General features: G+C 37.5%; 1 protein-coding gene across 1 annotated transcript in view; it reads left to right on the top strand.

Moving 5' to 3' along the window:
* Positions 1–388: 388 nt before the first annotated feature.
* Positions 389–23,585, top strand: part of cd34 (CD34 molecule) — a 31,754-nt gene continuing 8,557 nt past the window's right edge. Inside the window, exons 1-4 of the mRNA XM_055223186.1 lie at positions 389–575; positions 19,357–19,407; positions 20,117–20,322; positions 21,078–21,155. Coding sequence (XP_055079161.1) covers positions 509–575; positions 19,357–19,407; positions 20,117–20,322; positions 21,078–21,155 — 402 coding nt within the window. The 5' untranslated portion in view covers positions 389–508. The remainder of the gene's footprint in view (positions 576–19,356; positions 19,408–20,116; positions 20,323–21,077; positions 21,156–23,585) is intronic.

A 23,585-nucleotide genomic window follows, 5' to 3' on the forward strand; every position in this document is an offset into this window, starting at 1 on the left:
TCAGTAACACAAATCCTTCAACAATTAACAAATCTTTTTAGGAAACAAAACATCTGCGATCCCAGTTTCAGCGCTCTGAAATGCGAGCTTTTAACAGAAAACGTTCAATTAAAACGATTTGCAAATCCCATCACAGCTGCACTGGTTGTCAGATTAGATATTTTACAACATAATCCAGCCTTAATATTATTTTAACCAAATCATCATAGAGATCTGGCAAATTTGTTGTAGTAAAGTCACCCCACTTATTCTCACAGGGCAGATGGAGGAAGTATTGGAGGGAAACGGCTCCAGGCGGCAGTTTGAGAGTTTGAGAGGAGGGGTGTGTCCTGTCCCGAGCACAGAGAGAGAGAGAGGAAGAAAGAGGGAGAGAGAGAAGCACGACTTATAAAGGGCCCCACAAAACAAGGCTTACTCTATCCCGCTCTCAACTACCGCACAGGAAACTACCCCTAAGCTCAAATCTCCTTACCTTTCTCCATTCACAGAAACGAAAACTACAACGGCCATGTGGAGAATCAGTGGGCTTTCTATGACTTACCTTCTGGTGCTACTTTGTGCATTACTACTTACAAGTGAGTATTTACACATTTTACATTGATTGCATGCTTTGGAACCCACTTCAGAAGACTGCGTGGGCAAGACTTGTTTAGTTTGAAAATGAGTGTGCACAGATGGGAGAAGGCATGGTTGGCAGAGGAGGGGCGCTTGTAGTAGTAGTAGTAGTAGTAGTAGTAGGAGACACAACAAAGGATTGGCTTGAGAAGTGTGAGGAAAGTTGGCGTTATTGGGTTATTTCGCGTTAGGGCATCTGGGCGGGACTTGGATGTTTTGAATTTGAACAGAAATGAGTTGTTTTAAGTTGATTTAAGTTGGAGTTTAAATGAAGGAGGCACGCTTGTGAACAAAGTGACCGCATGGTGAGAGGTGGGGCATGTGCTCCCAAATGTGTGGTGTGCACAAGTGAATGGACTGGTAGTAGTGAAGTTTTATTTTGAGATTTTCAAGTGCAAGTATTTTTATGTTACAATAGTTGCTAATGTGCGAATGCTTCTACAGTTACAACTATTTAAATTTTACTTCTACGATTACTGATACTACTACTGCAGCTGCTACATCTGCCACACCCACTACGAGGCGACTCATAGACAGCACCTTCTGCAACTTCTACCATCAATACTTCTTTTACTCTCTTCATATTTCTACCAGTATTTTTTCTACTTCATCTACTGTTACTACTGTTAACCAATGCTGCTACAATTACCATCTTCATTTTGGCTACTACTCTCTACTTCAATTGATATTTAATGCTCTTTTTTGTTTGTACGAGCCTTGTCACTCCTAGCACTACTACTTACCCACATAGGGGGTTTTAAGTCTAGGTTTATCTATCTAGTTTCTTGCTCTTATAAAGCCTTTTGCATTTTGTAAATACTCAGATTAGTGGGTTAAGAACAACTTATTTGATTCAGCAAAGATCACCAAAGCGAAGTCAGTCCTAATGCTTCTTAGGGCTCGAACTTATTAGATGCAAACAGAGCACAGTGTTTTGATTTTGTCTTGCAGTGCTTTGACAAAATGTACTCATTTGCAAAAAAAATTGAGAAAGAAAGAATTGGGCACCCCCTTTTTCATTAAATGTTTAGGTGTAGGGTTATTAATTAAGTAGTTACTAAACCTAAATCTTTCTTAATAAACTTAACAGACTGAATTAAATCTTTGATCATGATGTATTAAAGCAGATCTATTGTACAAAATTGACTTTTCAGAGCTTTTTAGTACTTTACCCTTCTTATTTACCCTCCCAAAGTTGTATTTAGAGTGATTCGTGCATGTTTGAGCAATCTTTAATCACTTTTTGTCAAGACGCTATATTGCTGATCAACCCCCGTTTTCACCGCCACCAGCACACGCCCACTGCTCTGTACTTACGTCGATCTCCAATTTTATTTTCTTAATCGGTGATACATGTAGGATTCGGCTTCGAGTTGTTATTTTGGCACAAATGAAAAAAATCCTCTACTCGCAAGCGTGATCCATGCAGTTATCCATCAGAGGTGCCGACTCTTTGTTGTGATGATGCCAGCTCCCATTGGCCACTGCAATGCGGAAATCTGCTTGTTTTTTTGTTTTTATTAAGTCGTTTTAAAAGAATATTGCACTTTAAAATGTTCAAAATATAACATAATGATCCACATGTGTCATAGATTATAACTATAGAGCAGACACAAGCACAATCTGTGTTCTTTAAGGCAGTTAAAAGTGTAGTTATTGTTAAGTCTTGGCTATGCTTTTAATACATCTGGTGAATCTTTCTGCGTAACACAAAAAAATCCAAAACAAAACTGGACTATAGTAAACCCGAGCTTGCGTGATGTGAGTAGCTGGCAGCGCAGTCCTGCTTGGATCTCTCTGAGGCCTCTTGCTAATTGCAGGGTGATGTATGCCTTGGATGCTGCTCCCGTATGGTCCTCTGCAGTCAACAGCTCGCGCAGACCATGGCCAGAGACACAGGCAGAACGCATTGACCTTGGGAATATTTAAAGACATGTTCCAGACTTTTAAAAGGGGAAAAAGGAGATGGTGGAACATGCTGGTAGTTTGGACAGTTAAGAGCATACCATCCGCAGCAGCAGTTTAACACATGGCGATTAGATTTACTGCCTAATCTAATTATTCAGGATACTCCCCACATCGGTACCACACACACACTAGAGAGATTTCAAATAATGCTTTGACTTAAAGGGGGCAGTGTCTATTTTTTTATTAGATTACAAGTTGTAATCATAATAGGCATGCTTGTGAATACAACTTTAACCATGGTTTTATTTTGGATGCTGGCAAACTATATTAAAGTCTTCTACAACTGGTTCAGTTCAGTTCAAGTTTATTTATGCAGCACATTTAAAAACAACTTCAGCTGCTTCACATAAAAATCAACAGAAAAACAAATATAGAGATAACACGATACAGAGGAAAAGAACAATAAAACACTAAGACATCCTGTGTAGCTAGTATTAAATGCCAGGGAGAAGAGGTGGGTTTTCAGTCTAGTCTTAAAGCAGACCAATTATTCAACTTGACTTATTATTGACTTTTTATAGTTTTTATCCATGTTATAGTTGTTTCCCCTCATAATTAACTCACCCGAAGTTGTATTTTGAGTGATTTGTTCATGTTTGAGCAATCGTTAATCGCTTATTTTCAAGCTTATTTGCAAATCAATCCCCGTTTTCACCACCACCAGCATACGTGGACTTCTTTGTACTTACTTTGCTCTTCAATTTTATTTTCTTAATCGACAATATGCATAGGATTCAGCACCACTGTGTAGTCATTTTGGTACAAATGAAAAAAGGTCCTTGCTAGTGTGATCTGCAGCTAACCATCAGACCTGCTGAGTCATAGTTTTTGGAAGTGGGCAGACTTGTTTCTTTTATCATGTCATTTTAGATGAATATTGCGATTTAAATTGTGGACATTATAACATAATGATCCACAGGTATAGATTTTAGTTGTGTAGCAGTATGTATGTAGTATGTATGTAGCACAGTAGTCTGCTTTAACTATGGATTTATAACAGATGCTGGAAAAAACTATAGTAATGACTTCTACAACTTGCTGCTGAATTACTGATTTCGTTGCCACAGTGATATCTCAAAAGTTAATATTTTATACATCAAGAATTCATATTAGCTTATTAAGGAATGTGCAGCTATACAATAGGGTCTAGTAGTGCTAAACCAAACAACAATATGGGGACACACTACAGAAACATAACAAAGAAGTAAAACTAAATATTGCAGAAACACCAATATGTGCAATAAATATAGGCTATCTGAAAAACAGTAAGGATATAAATCGTAATCGTTGCTATTGGCTTCTTAAAATATGCAGTTATCCTGTGTGCCATTGGACAGTTTAAAACAGTTCTCACTAATGTGTTGCCTCGGGTCTGCTGCCCTGACCTCCCTGACCTCCTTGACCTCCAGCTCCTCACCACATCCAAAAGTCTTCATCACAGAGACATGTGACATAGTGGACACTTGTGATCGACTAATGTGGGTTTGAATGGACTTGTAAAAATGCAAAAATACTCCAAGGCTATTTTGGCCTCTTTTCAGCGCATTCTTCAAAATATTTCAAACCTAAATATTATGCCACTACTCCTATTAATTCAACTGATATTTTGACTATTGCTGCTTAAAATTGCACAGTGTTGGCCTATCTTTTCTGGTAAGGGTCTGTCTCTGCTGGTCTTCTTGAAAATGTTGGTATGGTATTAACTTATGCATCTTTCACATATTCAACTACAGGCTTTTGTGGAACATACCAGGCAAAACAACAGCATATCTTTAAAAAGAGATTTTGGACAGTTAAACCAAAAACACATATACTGCCACTATAACCTATTTTACTACTGCTATTATTACCACTACTACTATCCCATCATTACTTTGGCTACACCATGTAGTCCTCATCCATACTACAACTGTTCACAACATCCTTTTGACATTTCTACTTTTATTAGCCTACTGCAACTTGTACTACTATTGCTAGTCTGATACTCTTAAAAAAAAACTACTACTTTATTCTATTACTACTACTAGCACTAGTAGTATTAGCACAACTACTACTATGATTACTTTGACTACTTAAACTACACCATTTACTACTATCCTGTGCTGCTACTACTGTCCTCTGTTTGACTACTATTAATTGCTAATACTTCAATTGATATTTCTACTTTTATTAGCCTATACTTCAGCTTGTACTGCTACTGTGAGCCTGCTACTTTTAATTACAACTAATACTCCCACTATGAATCAGACTACTACTACAGACTACTACTACTACTACTACTACTAGCGCTACTACTCCTGCTAGTTCTTCCATTTCTAACTACAACATAAGGAACATTTGTGATCGACTAATTTGTGCAAATTTGGCTTTGAATCATGTTGTAAAATGCAAATATCTTATGTGTCTATTCTGGTCTCTTTTCCATGCATTCTTTTAAATCCATGAAATAGGCCCATAGTTAGTGAGAGACAAGAGGTCAAAGAGGAGACCCCGCTGACGTCAATGAACACTCAGTCCTAGACATTTTCATTTTTCATGCTTCATTTTGGACGTCTACACAAAGAGGAGTTACTGACACATTACTGCTTTTGGGGTTTTGGGTTCTTTTGTGATCAGAGGATGTACAGATCCCATTTGATAGCGGTGATGTCATCGGACTGGGGGGGCTTTGGGTGGAGCCGCAGATGTTCTGAATCAGAGACATCCCAACACTTAGCTAATCTAGATTTGATTATGTGTGCATAGAGCAATACAACATTTGCAAAAAATACATAAAAATCAGATCACTACAGTTCTAATGAGATATGCCAGATAATTGTAATATATTTATCTCCATTTAGATAAGCAAGTGACATCATCAGACTAAGTTACTGGTCAGATCAGTGGAGAAGCAAGCCTGGTGACTATAAGAATGCCTGTTTTTCTAGGTTTTTTCAATGATAAAAAACACTCACTAGATACGTTAACTAAGCTAAAAATACATTATTACTTACAATGCACAGTTTTGTAAAATATAATGTAAAGACTTTATGCATGACAATAGCAACAATGTAAAGTTGTTGTTGTTGTTGTTTGACATAACTGTGAAGAGACCATTTACTAGGAAACATGAACAAGAGAGGGAGCGCGGAGAAAGAGCTGAGACAGACGCTGTTGCCGGGATAGGCTTGTATAAATAGGGCTTCTGGGTAATTGGAGGTGTGGTTGAGGTGAGCTGTGGTTTTCTGGAGAGGAGCAGCAGGAGGTTGAGGCGTGGTCCTGTTCCTGAATCACAGTCAGTCATATTAACTCCATTACGCCCAAAATATATGTTATGTTTTGTTAATTATGTTTATGTTGTGTGATGGAAGAAGTACTCAATTGTGTTACTTAAGTAAAAGTACAGATATAGGAGCAAAAAACACATAAAAATCTACTTAAGTAAAAGTATTTAAATACCATTTAAACATTTACGTAAAGAGTAAAAAGTAAAAGTATTTTGGGCAGATTTTAATAAAGTTTTGATTTTGATAAAGATTTGTGCTGAATTTTGTTCAACAGAAACAATCGAACCCTTTTAAGCTGTTTTTATCTGTATAATTTTGTTTGCTCAGACTATGAACATGTTAAAAATAAACTCCTCAAACTTTTCAGCAGGTTTCAAACAATAATAAAAAATACTTTTACTTTCCAGTCCCATTCAAAAATGTAGTGAAGTAGAAAGTACATATACGTGCTCTCAAATGTAGTGAAGTAAAAGTTGTTCCATAGGCATAAAGTGCTTTTGAGGCACTATAAACGAATGCACTAGACAACCATTATGATCTTTTTTTTTATTTTTACTTTCTCCAAATAGCTCACCTTAAGTGTTTATAATCCCTGGTACACTCTATCCTTCATCACCCTGTTTAGTCTCTGTCCAGCCATAAACAGAATGCCAGCTGCAGATGCCAAGGCACTAAACTGCTTTATGTGGCTTTGGGATCCCACACTTAGCTCCGCCCTCTTAAAGTTGTTATGAAGAATGGCATTTGAGTTGACCAATTGCTTGAGTAGTTACATTTGAGGTGGATTAAGTATCTTGCCAAGGACACAACAACAGTATTTATTTATGGGAGCTGGAATCGCACCACCAACCTTTGGGTCATTGGATCTGGCCGCTCTCAGAATGATGTATTTATGTCGAGAGCGGGAATCGAACCACCAACCTTTAGATGAGTGGACAAACTTCACTCCAGCTATGCAACATTTCAAAGAGGTTGCATAGCTGAAGTTTTCCCATTCAAAAGAGATCAGATTTTGTTTTAAATTGTTAATCACCATGGCAACAATCGTCATTTCTCATCATTCTTTGCAGTAACAATGGTGCCGGTTCCAGATAACAACTTCTTTCTTTCCTTTCTTGCAGATAATTGCTATCACAGTCAGATTACATGATAAAAGTATTGCATAGCTGCATACGAGATGAGTTTAAAAGTCTCCCTCACCCCGCCCTCCTCTCACGACTGTCAGTTCTGCAGAAGTTCAACTATGTAACATCGCTGTAAACTTGGCTGCCGCTCTCTGATGATATCATAGCATTACATCATCAAATCAAATCTTTATTCCAGGATTTTAGGGGAAAACCCACAGTTTAAATCCACTTTATAGAATGGGATATAACATGCGGTGTAGTGTAAGGCTGTAGGATTTGGGAAATATATTACAGAATTATGATGCTGATTAGATTTGCGATTTGTGTTTAAATAATAAGATTCTGTTTCTATTCATTCATTTTGCATTCAGGAGAATTGATAAAAAAGACTGGAATATGAACACGCTAATATAAGAATCACATTTCAGAACATGTTTGTACTGTAGACTGTAGAAGAAGTGGACTGAGGGAGTGTGACGTCATCCGCAGCGTTTGGCTCCAGGGAACGACTTCGGGGAAAGCAGGCGCCTGATCAGTCTGTTAGTAATGTTCATATTTTGATTTAGGGATAAAATAGTGAGATAAAAATACCAGGATCATGTAGAGCGGGTTATTACAAACATTTTAAGACCAAAATGACGAGGCTCAATGCAGCAGTTACAGAGAGAGGGGTGGGAGTTTTTTAATGTAAAGGGAATTGGATCCAGAGTCAATGGAGTCGTAAGTGCGTCCATGATCACTTCCTGTTTGGAAAGCAGCAGCTAGCGGGTTAGCTATGTCCATTTATATATACAGTCTATAGTTTGTACAGATCAAAATTACAGGGTTAGCAGTTTTATGCACATTAAGACTGGTATTTTGTTGTTTGGGAAGAAAATGATGGTACTTTAAAAATGTGCTAATTGCGATTTCGATTAGATCACGATTAATCTTTGCAGCTCTAGTGTAGTTGGACATTATAGACAATATACAATGAGTGTGAATGGGTGTTTTGGAGAATGTATGCCCCTGGGGTGTATGGCATGATGAGCTGTGACAATCTCTACAAGGACAAAGCCACAATTGAACTAAAACATTCTGTGCGGTTTGTTGAGTCCAGCTTTGTGTTTTATGGGCGTACATGGCCTCAGCTGACAGGGCGGTCTTATGTAACGCTCTTGTGATGTTTGTTGACTTTTGTAATTATGTTATTTAATGAGCAAAGGCGCCTCTGGTCACATAGTCTTGTGTAAATACTTAGGACACTCGGAAAAACATAGAAGAAAATCAATTGTGATACATAGGAGTTTGTTCATGATGTAAGGCAAGTTATTTATTAGTTGGAGAGAATTTTACACGTGTTTGGAAGGGTTTTTGCTTTTTTAATGGATTATTTTTTTAACGTGTGAAGCAATTTGTGACAATATATATGTGAAAAGTGCTATATAACTATGACGTGCTTGCTATGGAGGCAGATAAGTTAAATGACTGGGAAACTGTGAAAGCAAGTGAAGGTGGACCGGTACGTTGACGCAGTTCTGAGTCTAGTTATAACACTGAAAAAGATTAAATATCCCATCTGAATCGTCCATGCCAGTCCTGAGACAGTGGCTGTGTGGTGTCATTGTAAACAAAGCCATCTTATTGTTGTCTGATCTCATGAGTCGGGACGATGCATTCCTTCAGGCGTTGCAGGTCGTCGCTGTGAGGAAGGGGCGAGTCTCTGTGTTGTCGGCGGCCATATTGGATGCGCGTCATCGCTGTGGGGAGGGCGTGGGTCTCTGGCAGATCCAGAGCTTATGTCAATCCGTGGGCGTGTGCATCCACTGGGGACAGAGTGCGGAGAGGTTGGCCCGGATCAGCAGGATGGAGGCCCTGGGCTGTTATTGAATTAATATATTTTGACACATCAGTAGTTAGGAGGCCACCGAAGCTGAATAAATTACTTTTTGAATCAAATTAAAAGCTAAGTTAAGAAATGTTTTGTTTAGGAGCCTTGATCTCCAGCGTAAATGCTTAACAGATCGTATGCTTACATCCAGACGCTCCCCTGATTCACTGTTGTTCAGGTGCTTGTAAACTGGAGTCGTGCTGCTTCTTTACAGCTGTGAAAAGTTTTACCAGCTCATTGAAAAGGGCAAGACCTGCTCCTATGTTACTAGATAGTATGTATACAAAAATATTCACAAATTGCAATCTCTGTGCATATAAAGGGCAAATATTACTGCTACTGAGGTCATTCCTTGTTTCTAGTTTTGCTGAAAAATAATGAATAAATATTTTTCTTTTTAACAATTTCATTAGGATTCATTAAAAAGTCATCATTTCCTATTAGTTTAATGATGTCATATGCTGTGTTACAGAGACATGTTGTCTCACTGTAGAAGAGTCTTTTCTACTGAGCCGAATGCTAGATCAGTGGCCTTAACCTGGGTTCGATCGAACCCTAGGGGTTTGGTGAGTCAGTCTCAGGGGTTCGGCGGAGGTCAAGACATGCACCCAACTCATATGATTTGCGGTCTGTGAGCGTCTCCAGAAGCCGGCCGTTTCCCAATTCGACCAATGCACCCTTCGATGTGCCTATCGAAGTACCCGCCCGACTTAAATGCACCGTTCGAACAGCGCATTTAAGGGCACTTTGGTGAATTGAGACACAGCATGAGACACGGCCAGAGTGATGCCCTGGCATTGGCTGGGAGGATCCCGGCGACAACTGTGCTCTGATTGGACATCTTTGAGGGACCACGGAAGCACATTACCATAATGAGAGTAACATATTTAAAGAGCCCCATGCCTCTGCTTTGACATGCCGTTTGAATTTACATGAAGCACAGTTGGTTGCGGCGTTATGGTGTGTGTTAAAATGTAAAAAATAATAAAAAGCATAAATACAATAAGTTAAAATCATTTCAGTGTGGTAGTATTAAAAAGGTCATGTCTTTGTGAAAAGGTAAGTATGTAATTTGTTGTGAGTTCATGCATTGTATTGGTTTTATTCTTTGAACACAGTGATGTTAATGCACGGTTCATTTATGTACCAGTAAAACATACATGTTTCTTGAATTTGAAAAAAATCATATTTTATTTTTCAATAAAGTAGGGTTCGGTGAATGTGCATATGGAACTGGTGGGGTTCAGTACCTCCAACAAGGTTAAGAACCACTGTGCTAGATAATGCCATACTGAGGAACATTCCAGGTAAAAGAATAACATCAACAAGCAATTTATATAACGGCCCGTCCACCAGAAAGTTACTTTGAGCACCATTGAATTTACTTGTTTATATTAAAGCTACTATACCTTGTCTTATCAATCTCCAGTGAGACAAGTAGGTGACGATAGCAGGCCAATTTACAGGTCATATCTGTGGAGAGGCAACCCTGCTCACAGTAAATGTTTTGTTTTTTGATGCATTTTTTAAACATCTCCATGGAGACAAGAAAGTGGCGAACCCAATACCAGAAAAGACACATGTGCACCTTTAAAGGTCCCATATGACGCTATTTTCTGGTCTGTTGTAATGTTGTTTCCTCATCAAATACATACCCGGAGTTTAGTTTTGTTTCATTCACACGTTTAACACACAAACCCTGCACATTTAGGCTTGGTTCGTCTTTTAAACAGACCTTGTGATGTCATGTGGTAATACAGGAAGCACTCCGCTGTGTTTTTAAACTCCATACACCTTTACTATAATCATTTGGATATTTTCAACCCTGTAATTGCCTCTCTCTACTGAACGGGAAAAGGGAAAGGGAAAAGAAGCTGTTAACTTGAAAACTCCCGCTTCATGACATCACAAGGTGGAACAGAGCATTAATAAATACTAATAATAAAGCATTACTCAAACATGTGTGAATGAAAAAAAAAATACAACTCCAGTTATGTTTTTGATGAGATAAGAACATTATAACATGGCTTACAGCTCACAAAGGTCAATTTTGTGTAATATAGGACCTTTAAAGTAACTCCAAAATAGTAGTATTAAGTGCCAGTATTATCATTCCCATGTCTAAAAGCATTAACCTAAGCTCAGTTACTGTTTGTTATTCAATAGTTACATGAACTGCAGTCCCACCAGAGCAGACCCTGACGTAGGGTTAGCTGTCTCCCAGAACAGGGTGGACCTCCGCTGGGTGTACTCTATAAGCCTCAGGGAATACCAGCGTTTAATAGGACCAAACCCAACCCTTTCCTCACGTAGCCGCCATCATTACCGCTCATATTAATGTGTAGGGGAGGAAAGCATGTCGTTAAAGCCAGGCCTAATTCTCACTAATTGGAAACAGAAGACATACTGTATATAAGGCACAGTTGGACATTTTCAGCATTTTTTCGGAAATGGCATGAAATAGTTGCTATTATTGCTGGAAAGTTTCTTGGAAAGCTTAGAATTTGATTCGTTTGACCTGTCAACCTAGAGTAAGCTTTGCTATCTCTAAACTGCTGGGGGGTTGGTGTCTCCTATCACAACATATCTTAAGAAATTGAAAAAAATGATGTTGTTTATGGCATTAAATATCTTATCCTGAGGGGGGACCGCCTCTCCACAGATCTGACTTGGATAGTATCTCTGTGTAGACAAGAGTGATGCATAGTTGGAGACAAGCTAGGCAGAAAAAGTTACTCAGTGCATCTTTAATATTTAATGTCCACTTTGATTTGTTTACAATTGTAATTCCAAACTTATTATTGAGAATCTAATTGCAGAAAATGTATTGGTTTTTTTCACCCCAAAATCTCGCTGTCGTACTTTGGAGAGAGGTGTTATCTGTAGCCTGCAGCGTGTGACCCTGGGCCCTGAGGTCAGCCCCCCACATCCTCTGAAGAGACTGATAACATTCCACAGTCCAGCGCACTGAACCTTTCCCTCAAAACCAGAGACTCTGTTATGTTTGAAAACAGCAGGGCGTGGGCCACCTGGAACCCAAACGCCGGCCTCCTCCTCAACCAAAATAGAGCAGTATTTTGGGAGCAGGCACTGAGGCTGTGAACGGTCAGAAAACAGGGTCACTCCGGTCTAGGGTCAGGAGGATGAGAGGTGCATGGGTGGGAGATATTGACATAAATTCTTGTATTGTATTTATTTTACTTATTGTATTAATGTTATTGAATTATCTTGATAGCAGTAATAAGATCATATTTTAACAATGTCCCGAAATTTGCTTATAAATGGTTTAGGTTCAAATATTGCATAAAATGTGCCGTTTTGCTGACATTTAAATAGTTTTAATCATATCCAATTTGCATGCTATTCAATTCCATTCAAGTTTTGACATAGTACAAGTAACATTAGCTAATATTAACCATGCATTAGCTTTTCAGTGTCAAGTTGCAGATGCCCTTTAGCTGAAATCCGCTATATACTATGACCCGAATAGGCACAAATTGATCACTTGGGTCAATAGTTTTACAATGACAGTGAGGGCGACAGATAGGGCAAGACACATAACCCACCTCGGCGCCAGTGTTTGCGTACTCTAGTGTATGAATGTGTGTGTGAATGGATGAGTGACCATTTAAACACTCCTATTTATACAATAGAATGCAACTTTCAACATAAAATAATAGTTTCTTTAATACTACTATGCGGTCTTAAACTAGGTCTGATATAGATGATGTAAAACTATTCAGGAAAGTAAAATGTGTACATGTATGTATATAGATTTCTGGTATTTGGGTATCAACATTTGGTAATCCTCTCAGAGTTAGGGTTAGGGTTAACGAAGGTAATGAGATGTACTGTATATTCCGGGCTGAACTACTCATCTTTTAATTTTTAGAGAAATGTTTACCTCACTATGCAGTCCAAAACCTTGTTCAGACCTAGTACAAAGCTAAAGAGCACTGCAAATATTTGAAATACTTAAAATCTGACGTACGTTATTGTCCCATTACTACTAGCGTGAAATCTCAAAGTCTCATAAATAAAGCTTCACATTTACACATCTACAGTACTACACATGAATGAGATACAGTACAGATATGCGCAAACATCTGGATTGGTGGACATACTTGATAACAGTGAACAGGAGGTGTCCGGAGACGCGACAACCAGAACTGTTGTCTCTGTGGTCTGGGTGGAGTTCAACACTTGGTCCAAAGATTTTAAAACTTTTACAGTATGATGTCAGCACACTGCATAGCTCACTGGACACATGCGTGGGCCTGGATAGTGCACTCTAGGGACGCATTCACAGCTGTGTTCCCTCGACTCCTCCCTCCCCAAAAGGAAGCGGCCCTCTTCCTCTTATAATGTGTAAAAAAAAAAAAAAAGCCCCATGTGCGTATTCTCAGCTGGACTAATCAAGCAAAGCCATGTTTATTTTCTGCAGGTTTTTATAGTCAACTCCACCCTAAAATCTGATCAAGCCAATGTAAAGGAATGTCCGATCATAATAGCGGGTGGATGTAGCTGTAAAATTGCATGGGGTAAAGTATGATAACAGGTACAGGGGCTTTGGCTTTGGTGATGAGAACAGAAAAACACAGAGAGAGAGCGTCTTTCTCTTGGATGCAGAGGTTTGTGGCAAAGATAGCATCGTGTGGTTGTCTATTGAAGATCTTTACCGCAAAGTATTTATTTTTCAGTCTATTATTAACCACATTAGCCTCCAAATTATCACATTATTCCTTTGTTTAATAGAATTCAGTGAACGCATTTTATCTGGACACCTTTAATTTCTTATTATTGCCAATGAACGCTATAGTCTAATATCGAATATGATCTTGTTGGTGATATATTGCCCCTGTACCTCCGCTATAACAGACCGCATCTCTATGTTTCACTTTTGTGCTTATATTTTACTACTGCAAGATTAAAATTTCACCTTTCTCTTTCTTTTTGTCTCTCATGACTGAGTTTGTAAATCGTAAAGTTGCATTATGGCTTTATTATCGCTCCTACTTTTACCACTAGATTGTGTAACTTTTCGGGTGGAAGGTACGCCACCTGCTTGTATCTGTGGAGATGTTATTGCTATTTGCCTAAAATTTTCCACAGTATCTCAATAGACAAAGATATCTAGTATTTATTGAATTGTTAAGTGCTTTTATTGCTGAAAAATACATTTAAAATCGTGCATTGTAGCTCTGAATAGGGTTGTCCCTCCACAGATGTGACCTGTAACTTGGCTTGGTGGCGCCACATGCTAGTCCACATGCTACACTTTTTGCAAAATTAAAAACATTTCCATGGAGATAAGCATTTGGCACCAGAAAAATTACACAATGCACTTTTAAGTTATGTATTCCACAACTGCTTTGTTTCTACATTCTTATATTTTCCCATGAACGTCTCAAATGCTTAGACTTGAGGAGTATGAGCACCACTGTTATTCCAAGCAGATTTGGCCATAAACAAAGACCTTTCTTCACTCACCGAATGTTCCACTATACAGACAAATTCTTGGCCTTGCCCCAACAGCTCTTTTAGACTGATGTGGTTTATTTACACTGGAAATGCATTGAAAATCCTTCTGGGGCATTGGGTTAAGTTCATATTAGTTCACTAAGGTTTGGTCGGGTCAGGCGGCCGCTAAAACCCAAGTCTTGGTTAGCCACTACTGCAGAAGTGATGGTTAATATGTTTATAAAGTGTCTCGCAAAGGCATTTAGTCAAATTTGCTATGTGTTGTTAAAATTAGTGGTTGATCCCTCCCAGTTTGTGGAGTACTCAGACCATAAAAGAGGAAATCTGCTGTCGCTCATTGACATGGATCTCTGTATTAAATTCTAAACTATCATTAGAGCTGGCGTGACTTCACACCACACACAGTCTGCTCTCAAAACACAACCACATGGAGTATGGAGTAAAAGTACATCAAAACACGACCACATGGAGTAGAGTAAAAGTACACCAAAACACGACTACATGGAGTATGGAGTAAAAGTACATCAAAACACGACCACATGGAGTAGAGTAAAAGTACACCAAAACACGACTACATGGAGTATGGAGTAAAAGTATATCAAAACACGACCACATGGAGTATGGAGTAAAAGTACACCAAAACACAACCACACGGAGTATAGAGTAAAAGTATATCAAAATACGACCACATGGAGTATAGAGTAAAAGTATAACAAAACACAACCACATGGAGTATGGAGTAAAAGTACATCAAAACATGACCACATGGAGTATAGAGTAAAAGTACACCAAAACACGACTACATGGAGTATGGAGTAAAAGTATATCAAAACACGACCACATGGAGTATAGAGTAAAAGTACACCAAAACACGACCACATGGAGTATAGAGTAAAAGTACACCAAAACACGACCACATGGAGTATAGAGTAAAAGTATAACAAAACACGACCACATGGAGTATGGAGTAAAAGTATAACAAAACACGACCACATGGAGTATAGAGTAAAAGTACACCAAAACACGACCACATGGAGTATGGAGTAAAAGTACACCAAAACACGACCACATGGAGTATAGAGTAAAAGTATATCAAAACACGACCACATGGAGTATGGAGTAAAAGTACACCAAAACACAACCACACGGAGTATAGAGTAAAAGTACACCAAAACACGACCACACGGAGTATGGAGTAAAAGTATATCAAAACACAACCACACGGAGTATAGAGTAAAAGTACACCAAAACACGACCACATGGAGTATAGCGTAATAGTATACTAAAACATGACTACATGGAGTATAGAGTAATAGTATACTAAAACATGACCACATGGAGTATGGAGTAAAAGTACACCAAAACACGACCACATGGAGTATAGAGTAAAAGTACGCCAAACACGACCACATGGAGCATAGAGTAAAAGTATATCAAAACACGACCACATGGAGTACAGAGTAAAAGTATATCAAAAGTACCATAACATGTTTTTGGCACTTATAAATAGAAGTTTGTCAGTTTATAAATATTAAAAACATGATTACATACAATAATGCTGCCTTTTTGCACTTTACACTTATGTTTTATTTTACAGTCTTTTAGTGCCATACTTGAATTTGAAAGTATTGTAATCTGCATGAGCTATAAATGCTAAATCAAATTACTTTTTGTCAATATTGCCCAGCCCATACATATTACTGATAGAGAAAAGAGCAGCAGCTAGTGTTGTCATGATACTAAAATATGAAACATGATTTTGATACTAAGGAAAATGCTTGATCTTACCAATTTGAATAATGTCATTTTCCACACTAAATAATGGTACTTTCTTTATGTTACCGTGTGGTTTGAATTAGTAATAAAACAAAAAAAAAGATCATTTTGAAAGTGTGAAAGGTCAAAGTTACTATATACTCGCTCAAATGAGTATCTACTTTCAATACCAGTTTTAGAATCAGATTTGTAATACTTTTGACAACCCTAAATGTCACTGTTAAAACTATAATTTGGTCCAAAGGTTAAAAGTTATTACTACCTTGTATCCTAAAACACCCAGCCTGTTTATAGAGGCAGATCAGCTGATATAGTTAAGCAAGCTGTGAAGTGGAGGTTTACTTGCACTCAGGGTCAGACTGTGCAGCTCTGAACCTCTGCAGTCTGGAGCAGAGCCAAAGTGGTGTTTATAATGAAAGCACAGGGCCCGGTCTGTGTGCGGCCTGTGGTTCAGAGGCAGGGAGAGCTCTGGGCCGCATCTGTTGTGTCTGAGGAGTATGTAAACAATTGGTTGAGAATTTCATGATGTCATAATTTCAGATGGTGGGCAAGGGCTTATGTACTGTAACTCTATGGGAGATTCACTGTTTTTGAAAGAAATATTCAAAATAAAAATCCACAAATGTTGGACCTTACCTTTATGTGTTGTTTTCTTTTGCTTTTGTACATTTGTAGGAGAGAAGATGCTGAAATTTGAGGCAGTTTAGAGAGACATTAACCATAAATCAGGTCAACAAATCTGCAGTCTGACAGTTAAACAGCAAATTTCACTATATAACTCTGACTTGTCTCCAGCTCAGTTTAAAATATAGAGATTTTAGGAGGTTGTCACTTTAACACAACCTATTGATTTATAGTTATAGGAACTTGGTAGTTGGTCAGTGGTGGAACGTACCAAAGTACAAGCAGAAAAGTAGTGTGCCTAGATATCTGTGCTTTACTTTAGTACATTTTACAGTAGATACTTTTTTATTATTACGTCACTACATTTGAAAGCAGTATCTGTACTTTCTACTCCACTACATTTTTTTTAATGGGCTGAAAAGGAAAAAGGTACTTTTCATATGATTTAATACACAAAATTCATAATATATATTTTTTAAAATTATTGTTGTATTATTGTTTTTGTTGACCAATTTTTTTTTTCTTTTTTAATTTAATTAATTTATTTTTTTTTATCAATATTACTACATTTAACCCTTTAAACAGATACTGAAAAACTTTTACTTGAGTAGATTTTTTATTTTCATACTTTTACTTTTGCTTGAGTAACTTTTTGCCTCTGTATCTGCACTTTTACTTAAGAAACAAAATTGAGTACTTCATTCACCACTGTTGTTAGTACTATGAAAGAGGCCTCGTATAGTTTAATGTGTGTTGTTATGTTATTTATTCTAATGTTTTTCTTGTACGGTGGGTAACATAGTCCAAATGAGGTCACGGTAACTAGGGGATGGTCATGTACAGTTTACTTAGAATCTAATTACAAGATGGTCTTTTGATAATGCAGTTAGATGAATGTCAGACCCAGTTTAGGAAAAATAAAATGATTATCTCATTTACAGGAGGAATTAAAAAAAACAAAAACATTACCTATCTGTTCCCATAAATGAAGAAAACATGTTCTGATCAGATACTTAGTTTACTCATAGCACTGGTCATGTTTACTTATTCACAAATACTAGGGATTATCTGTGTTTACATTTTGTGTCTTGGTTAAGTTGATTATCCAATCAGAACGCAGCACTAATGAACTCATTACTTTGGGTTGCCATATGTCACGACTAAAACTATGTTATTATGCAAGTATCTTCAATGTCCATGAAGATAAAAATAGTGATAAAAACATTAGCACAATTAGCTATTCAAATCTAAATTTTCTCTTTTTAAATGGCAAGTCCTCAAAATGGCAGCATATAAACAAGAAGCTGATACCCATGAATAACAGTTACGAGCCACATTCAAACACCAAAATAAACATATGGCCCGTTGTTGTTTTAAGTCAAGTGTTTGAAACTTCAACCTCACAAGAAGTTTTGACGCAGTAATACACTGTAGTAAAAGTGCCTGACTTATTTGCACTTTGAAGATAAAAACATGCAGTAATCGCTTCATTTTAAAGGACATAAACCCGTTTATACCTAACATTTTCCCCTGCACCATAAAACACAGCAGTTTAAGACAGAGGCTATTAGGTGAAGTCGGCTATGAAACTAAAGGGTTTTTACATGTTCTGTTTTACTGCATATGAAGAGTACAGGTATTCAAACAACAGCCATAGAGGGCGACAGGAGCTCAGTTGGTAGAGCGTCAAATCCACTGATCCCAAGTTTGGCGGTTTGAATCCCACTCTTGACGTAAAGCATCATTGGTTGAGCGGTCAAATCCACTGTCTCGCTTAACCCACCTTGCCCCCAGTGTCTGTGAACTCTAGTTTATGAATGGGTGATGTAAATTAATTTGATTGCATTTTCATGGATGTTTTACGTATTTTGTATAAGTTGGGTTCATACTACTTCTTTTGTTAATTCAATTGTAATAAAATACATTAATGACCCTACAATTACTCCATTAATTATTTACTATAATATACTCCAACATAGATATACAGATATAAGCCCACATGGTAATATAAAAGAAAGTACTACCATTTAATGTTGAAAATCACATTCTGTAGTCTGAATAAATAGTGTTTTTTGTTTATTATTATTATTATTGTGATATCGGTATTGAGTACTGAGTCTCTTCCTGAGTATCAAAATCAAGTTTTAGTACCGTGACAAAGTTACATTGAACCAACTTCAGCAGTGCCCAATTTTGGCGGATGTATTTCCGTATCACCTTGTTATGTATTTCCTTTTGTGAGATAAAGCCTTGAAATCTCAGCTCCGATTGGCCTGATTAACAGAAAGAGAAAAGACAAAAAGGAAATGAAGTGGAAACATGATCATCCCCAGAGGATAACAGTGTAGTCAAGAGGTCACGACCCCTGAGCAGGCTTTATTTATATAGACCACCAAACAGGATGATTAGTCCAGGTTAGCTGTGTTTTTGCATGTATTGCTTTGGCAGATCAGGTTAAGTTCAGCTGTTCAAACATGCCCTCCTCACCATGACCTGAGCCAGCAGTAATAATGAGATTTATAATAGTTGGTGAATACATATATTTATAGTTTAATTTTAGTTTAGAAAAAAAAACAACGATACAAATATAAATGTGTTTTGATTCAATTTTTTTGTTTTATTTTTACAGATGAAGTTAAGTGCCAGGAGGACGTCACAGATCCACCTGCTGCACCTTCAGGTTGGTAAAACTTTTTCTTGAATAACTAAACGTCTTACACACTCATTTTACTAATCACCATGGTGACATTATCAACAACTGAAAAGATGAAAGCAACAGCGTTAGCATTTGAAATATGGAAATCTCCCTGCTAATTCATAATGTCATGTGTAACTTTTCTTGCCTGCTTGTCTCCACGGAGACGTTATTGCACTGGCTTGAGTGTTCCACAATATGGCATTAAACATATCTATATCTATCTTTATTCAATCGCAGGAGCTATTTTTATTCCTTTAAAAAATGCCTTGAAAAACATAGAATTCTTGCCATGAGCGAGCTGCCTTCTCCACTGATCTGAGCTGTAACTTTGCCTTGTAGTGCCCTCTGCAAGTTTCCATAGATAGATAGACAGATAGATGGATAGATATAATAAAATCTAATATGGATGTTTTAAGAATTTTAAGAACATTTATTAACACTGAACAATTATTTAAATTGTATTATTATTATTATTATTATTATTATTATTATTATTATTATTATTATTATTATTATTATTATATGTCCACATCTACCTGGACATGGATATCCTTGTCCAGTCCAATCTATTCAATTGATTTTTATAGCACATTTTATAAACAATGCAGCTTCCAAAGTGCTTCACCCAATAACAATGTAAAACTGATAATTAGATCTAAAAGTAATCCCTTCACTTTCCTGTGTCCCTTAGCTCCAGCAGATGCGGGTGATGCAGATGATGCGGGTGATGCGGCGGCTGCGTCTGACGTGACACCTGCCCCCGATGCTGCAGACTCCAGTGCGGCAAACAACGCTGAGACTGTGGCCCCTGGAGACGCCTCTGCCACTGTCGCAATGCCCGGCCCAACTATTGCTCCAGCTGTAAAGGCCGCTGCAACAGAACTGCCTCCTGTCAAGGTGAATACGACCTCACATAACCTGTACAAGAACTACTAGTTTAAATGACTTTGATTTAGAGGTTTGAATTTATTTAGTATTTTGTGTTACATTCAGTGCATGTATTTTAACTTCTGTATTATTGTAAGTACAGCTGCAATTAATGACTGTTTTAGTAGGGTTGTAGAGTTAATTGAAGTAGCCCAAGAAAGGCACGGCGCTGGAGTTCTAACGCAGGAGAAGTTTATTTATCAACACATTGTCATAGTGTTGTCCATTCCAGTGTAGTGCAGTCCACTTTGACTCTGCTTCCGTTTTAGTGAGTATTATACCTCTGATGACTGACCTGGCAGTGTGAGCAGTGTCAGCCATTCATTTATTGATTAGTTGACTAGTTGACGTTATGAATCAAATAAAGGTTGAAATATAGTCACTGAAGGTTTCTAAACAGAGAATATTTACGTATAAAATGTAATGAGAAATTGTTATTTTTAACTGTTATTGGGGTTATTCAAGTTTTAAAATACTAAATTGTAAGTAGGTACCTTGCTAGTTGTTAAGTCACTTATCATTTTAAGTACTTTATCAATCTTATTTTATGGCAGTTAAATTGTTTTGAAGCAAGATATGTCTTGAGTAAGTAAGAAATCCACGTTCCTTTGAATATAGTTACAAATACTCAAATCAAGGTCATGTTATCCCACATAGATATCGGACGATGCAAGCTTTTATGCAGTACTGGTGACTGTATATGTATTATGCTTTTGTCTCCACAGCCTGAAGTGAAGTGTGTGGGAAAAGAGGACATCACTGAAAGTAAAGCAGTCAAGGCCATTGTGACAACAAGTGACTGTGTAAGTGGAATTGTACAAATGTTTTAATAGCATTATCTGCTCTTCCTAGACATTTTGGCAACTTTAGTGCAAACTGGGTGAATTTGAAACTTTCCTGCCTTCAGTGGTCTGTGCAATTTCAAATGGTTGGTGACGTCACACTGGACTGCCCTGATTACAGAGGTACAGTCTGAAGTGTGGATACCTGTTAGACCAATCAGACTGTTCTTATACCTCCAGACCCTGACACTCACCTTTCTCACTCTTTTTGTTAGGCCACAGCTACTGCCCATGTTTAGCAACAATATTTGAAACTTTTTTGTGGGCCGAGATTAGGTGTTTAATCACACTTAAAGGTCCTTATCTTACAAGGGATTGTAAGACATTACAAGGGATCTTAGTATTACATGCCATACATGCAACATGTTTATATTATGTAATAAAGGAAAGATAGTTCTGCAGGATTACAGTGTACAGACAGATTTAAACAGGAACGGCATCACCTGCTGGCAACAGTGGGGAGTTGGAGGCAGTTTAAATAAAGACTAAAATGGTATGTGTCCAATGTAGTTATGGGAATGAAAAAGCCACATTATCACTACAGTTTAAACACATCCTGAATATAAAAGTGATTCTCCAGCTTGTAAAAAAACAAGTCACAGATGATGGACTAAACGCATGCAAAAAACTTATAGTCAGTACGTAATATTTAATATATTTTTATTGAAGTAACAGTGCTCTATCCTGTGAATATACCAGATTTTGTGCATTATTTCATGTTTTGTTCTTCAAATGACGTCAACTGAAATTATTAATGACATGTTACGCCCCAAGAGTTAGTTAGACTCTTACTTGAGTAGTAGTTTACTCTTGAGTAACTTTACTTAAATGATTTTTTGGACTACATCTTTGTACTTCTACTTTAGCAGTATTATTTTGAAGTAACGTCTTTACTTGAGTAGTTTTTGGCTACTCCACCTGCCTTTGACCAGGACATTATCACACCAGCCTTAAAAGCCAATCTGAAAACCTGGACATGATTCTAATTCATATTATTGTCTCTTTCTGGTGGAACTGGATTATCTATCTTTACAGAAAAGCATAACATGGAATTATAGTCCTCATAAACATCAGCTCTGCTACATTCCTTTATCGTTATAAATTCTCAGATTGGGTCTCCACCTCTGGACAAACGAACGGATGGATCATTTTTCTTCACTACAGGCAAAACAAAAGCTTGGGTGTGGTCCTATAACAACTGGTGTGCATTACAACTGCCCCAAAACATCACAAAATCTGCTACATATTACTAACCCTAAATGATACTTAGATTCCTGAACAAAAGGATGGTTGTTCAATAGAGAAGTCTAGTCTGATCCCTTGAAATTACCACTTGATTTTGTGCCATTATTGTAGGATTTATAGAGTCGAAAGCATCTGCGAAAGTGATCATCTCAAATCTGGCTTCTCCTCCTATGACATGGGACAATGGAGTGGAGTTCAGGATCAGTTCAAAAAGGGGTAGAACTGGGTTTATAATGTAATCAAAACCAGAGATGAAATTTAAGTGCAGCTCAACAAAGCCCCACCCGTGTCCAACAGAACATGCAAAGAAAGCATAAAGCCCCTGACAATAGGATGTGTTTGTGTGTGTTTAAAATGAATACGCTGGAAGAAATGTATTTAATGGTATAATTGGTTGTTAAAGCCACAGTATGTAACTTTTTGCATCTCCACAAACCTGACTCATATTTGTCCAGAGTCCATGGAAATGTTGTCCTTTGGCTGTAATCTTCCAGAGTATAGGATAAAACTCACCTATCGTCATAGAGAATGTTATGAAGTATGGTTTTAACGTTCTCTTTCCGTGGACTCATGCAGTTCATTTTTCACCTCCAGAAAGTTACATACTATCACTTTACGATTCAAAATTAAAATGTTGTGGTAAGGCTTACTGCTGTTATGGTTAATTAATCATTACTGAGCTTATCAACAAGAAACAAAAACAGACACAAAGTTGACATTATAATCTGTCAGTACAAATTAACGTTGTAAAAGCGGGTTGTAATAGTTAATCAGACTGGTTTGAATGTTGACACAACTTGAAGCCACAAAATGAAAGAACATGGAAAGATACTGGACTGGTCCCAATCACTAACAAGCAATGATCTGGTTTGTGGATTTGTGAATGAAGAATGTGACAACAATACTGTCTCCTGCTGCTATTTGTCAAGGATTTGTTTTGATTCAACTTATAAAATGGAAAATAAAATCTATATTGTTGTATGGAGCAGAGAATAGGTTGCTTTCTAGTTATATCATTTGATTAGCTTCAAATTTCTAATGGATAGGAAGAGCCAGTAGTGCAGTATGGGCGTGGCTCGGGTTTTCAAAGAACAGAAACAACAGAAACTGCTGAATGCTAAACTTGTGCTTGCATTTGGATCCATA

Source organism: Periophthalmus magnuspinnatus, chromosome 7 (genome assembly GCF_009829125.3).
Source record: "Periophthalmus magnuspinnatus isolate fPerMag1 chromosome 7, fPerMag1.2.pri, whole genome shotgun sequence".
NCBI classification, from domain to species: Eukaryota; Metazoa; Chordata; class Actinopteri; order Gobiiformes; family Gobiidae; genus Periophthalmus; species Periophthalmus magnuspinnatus.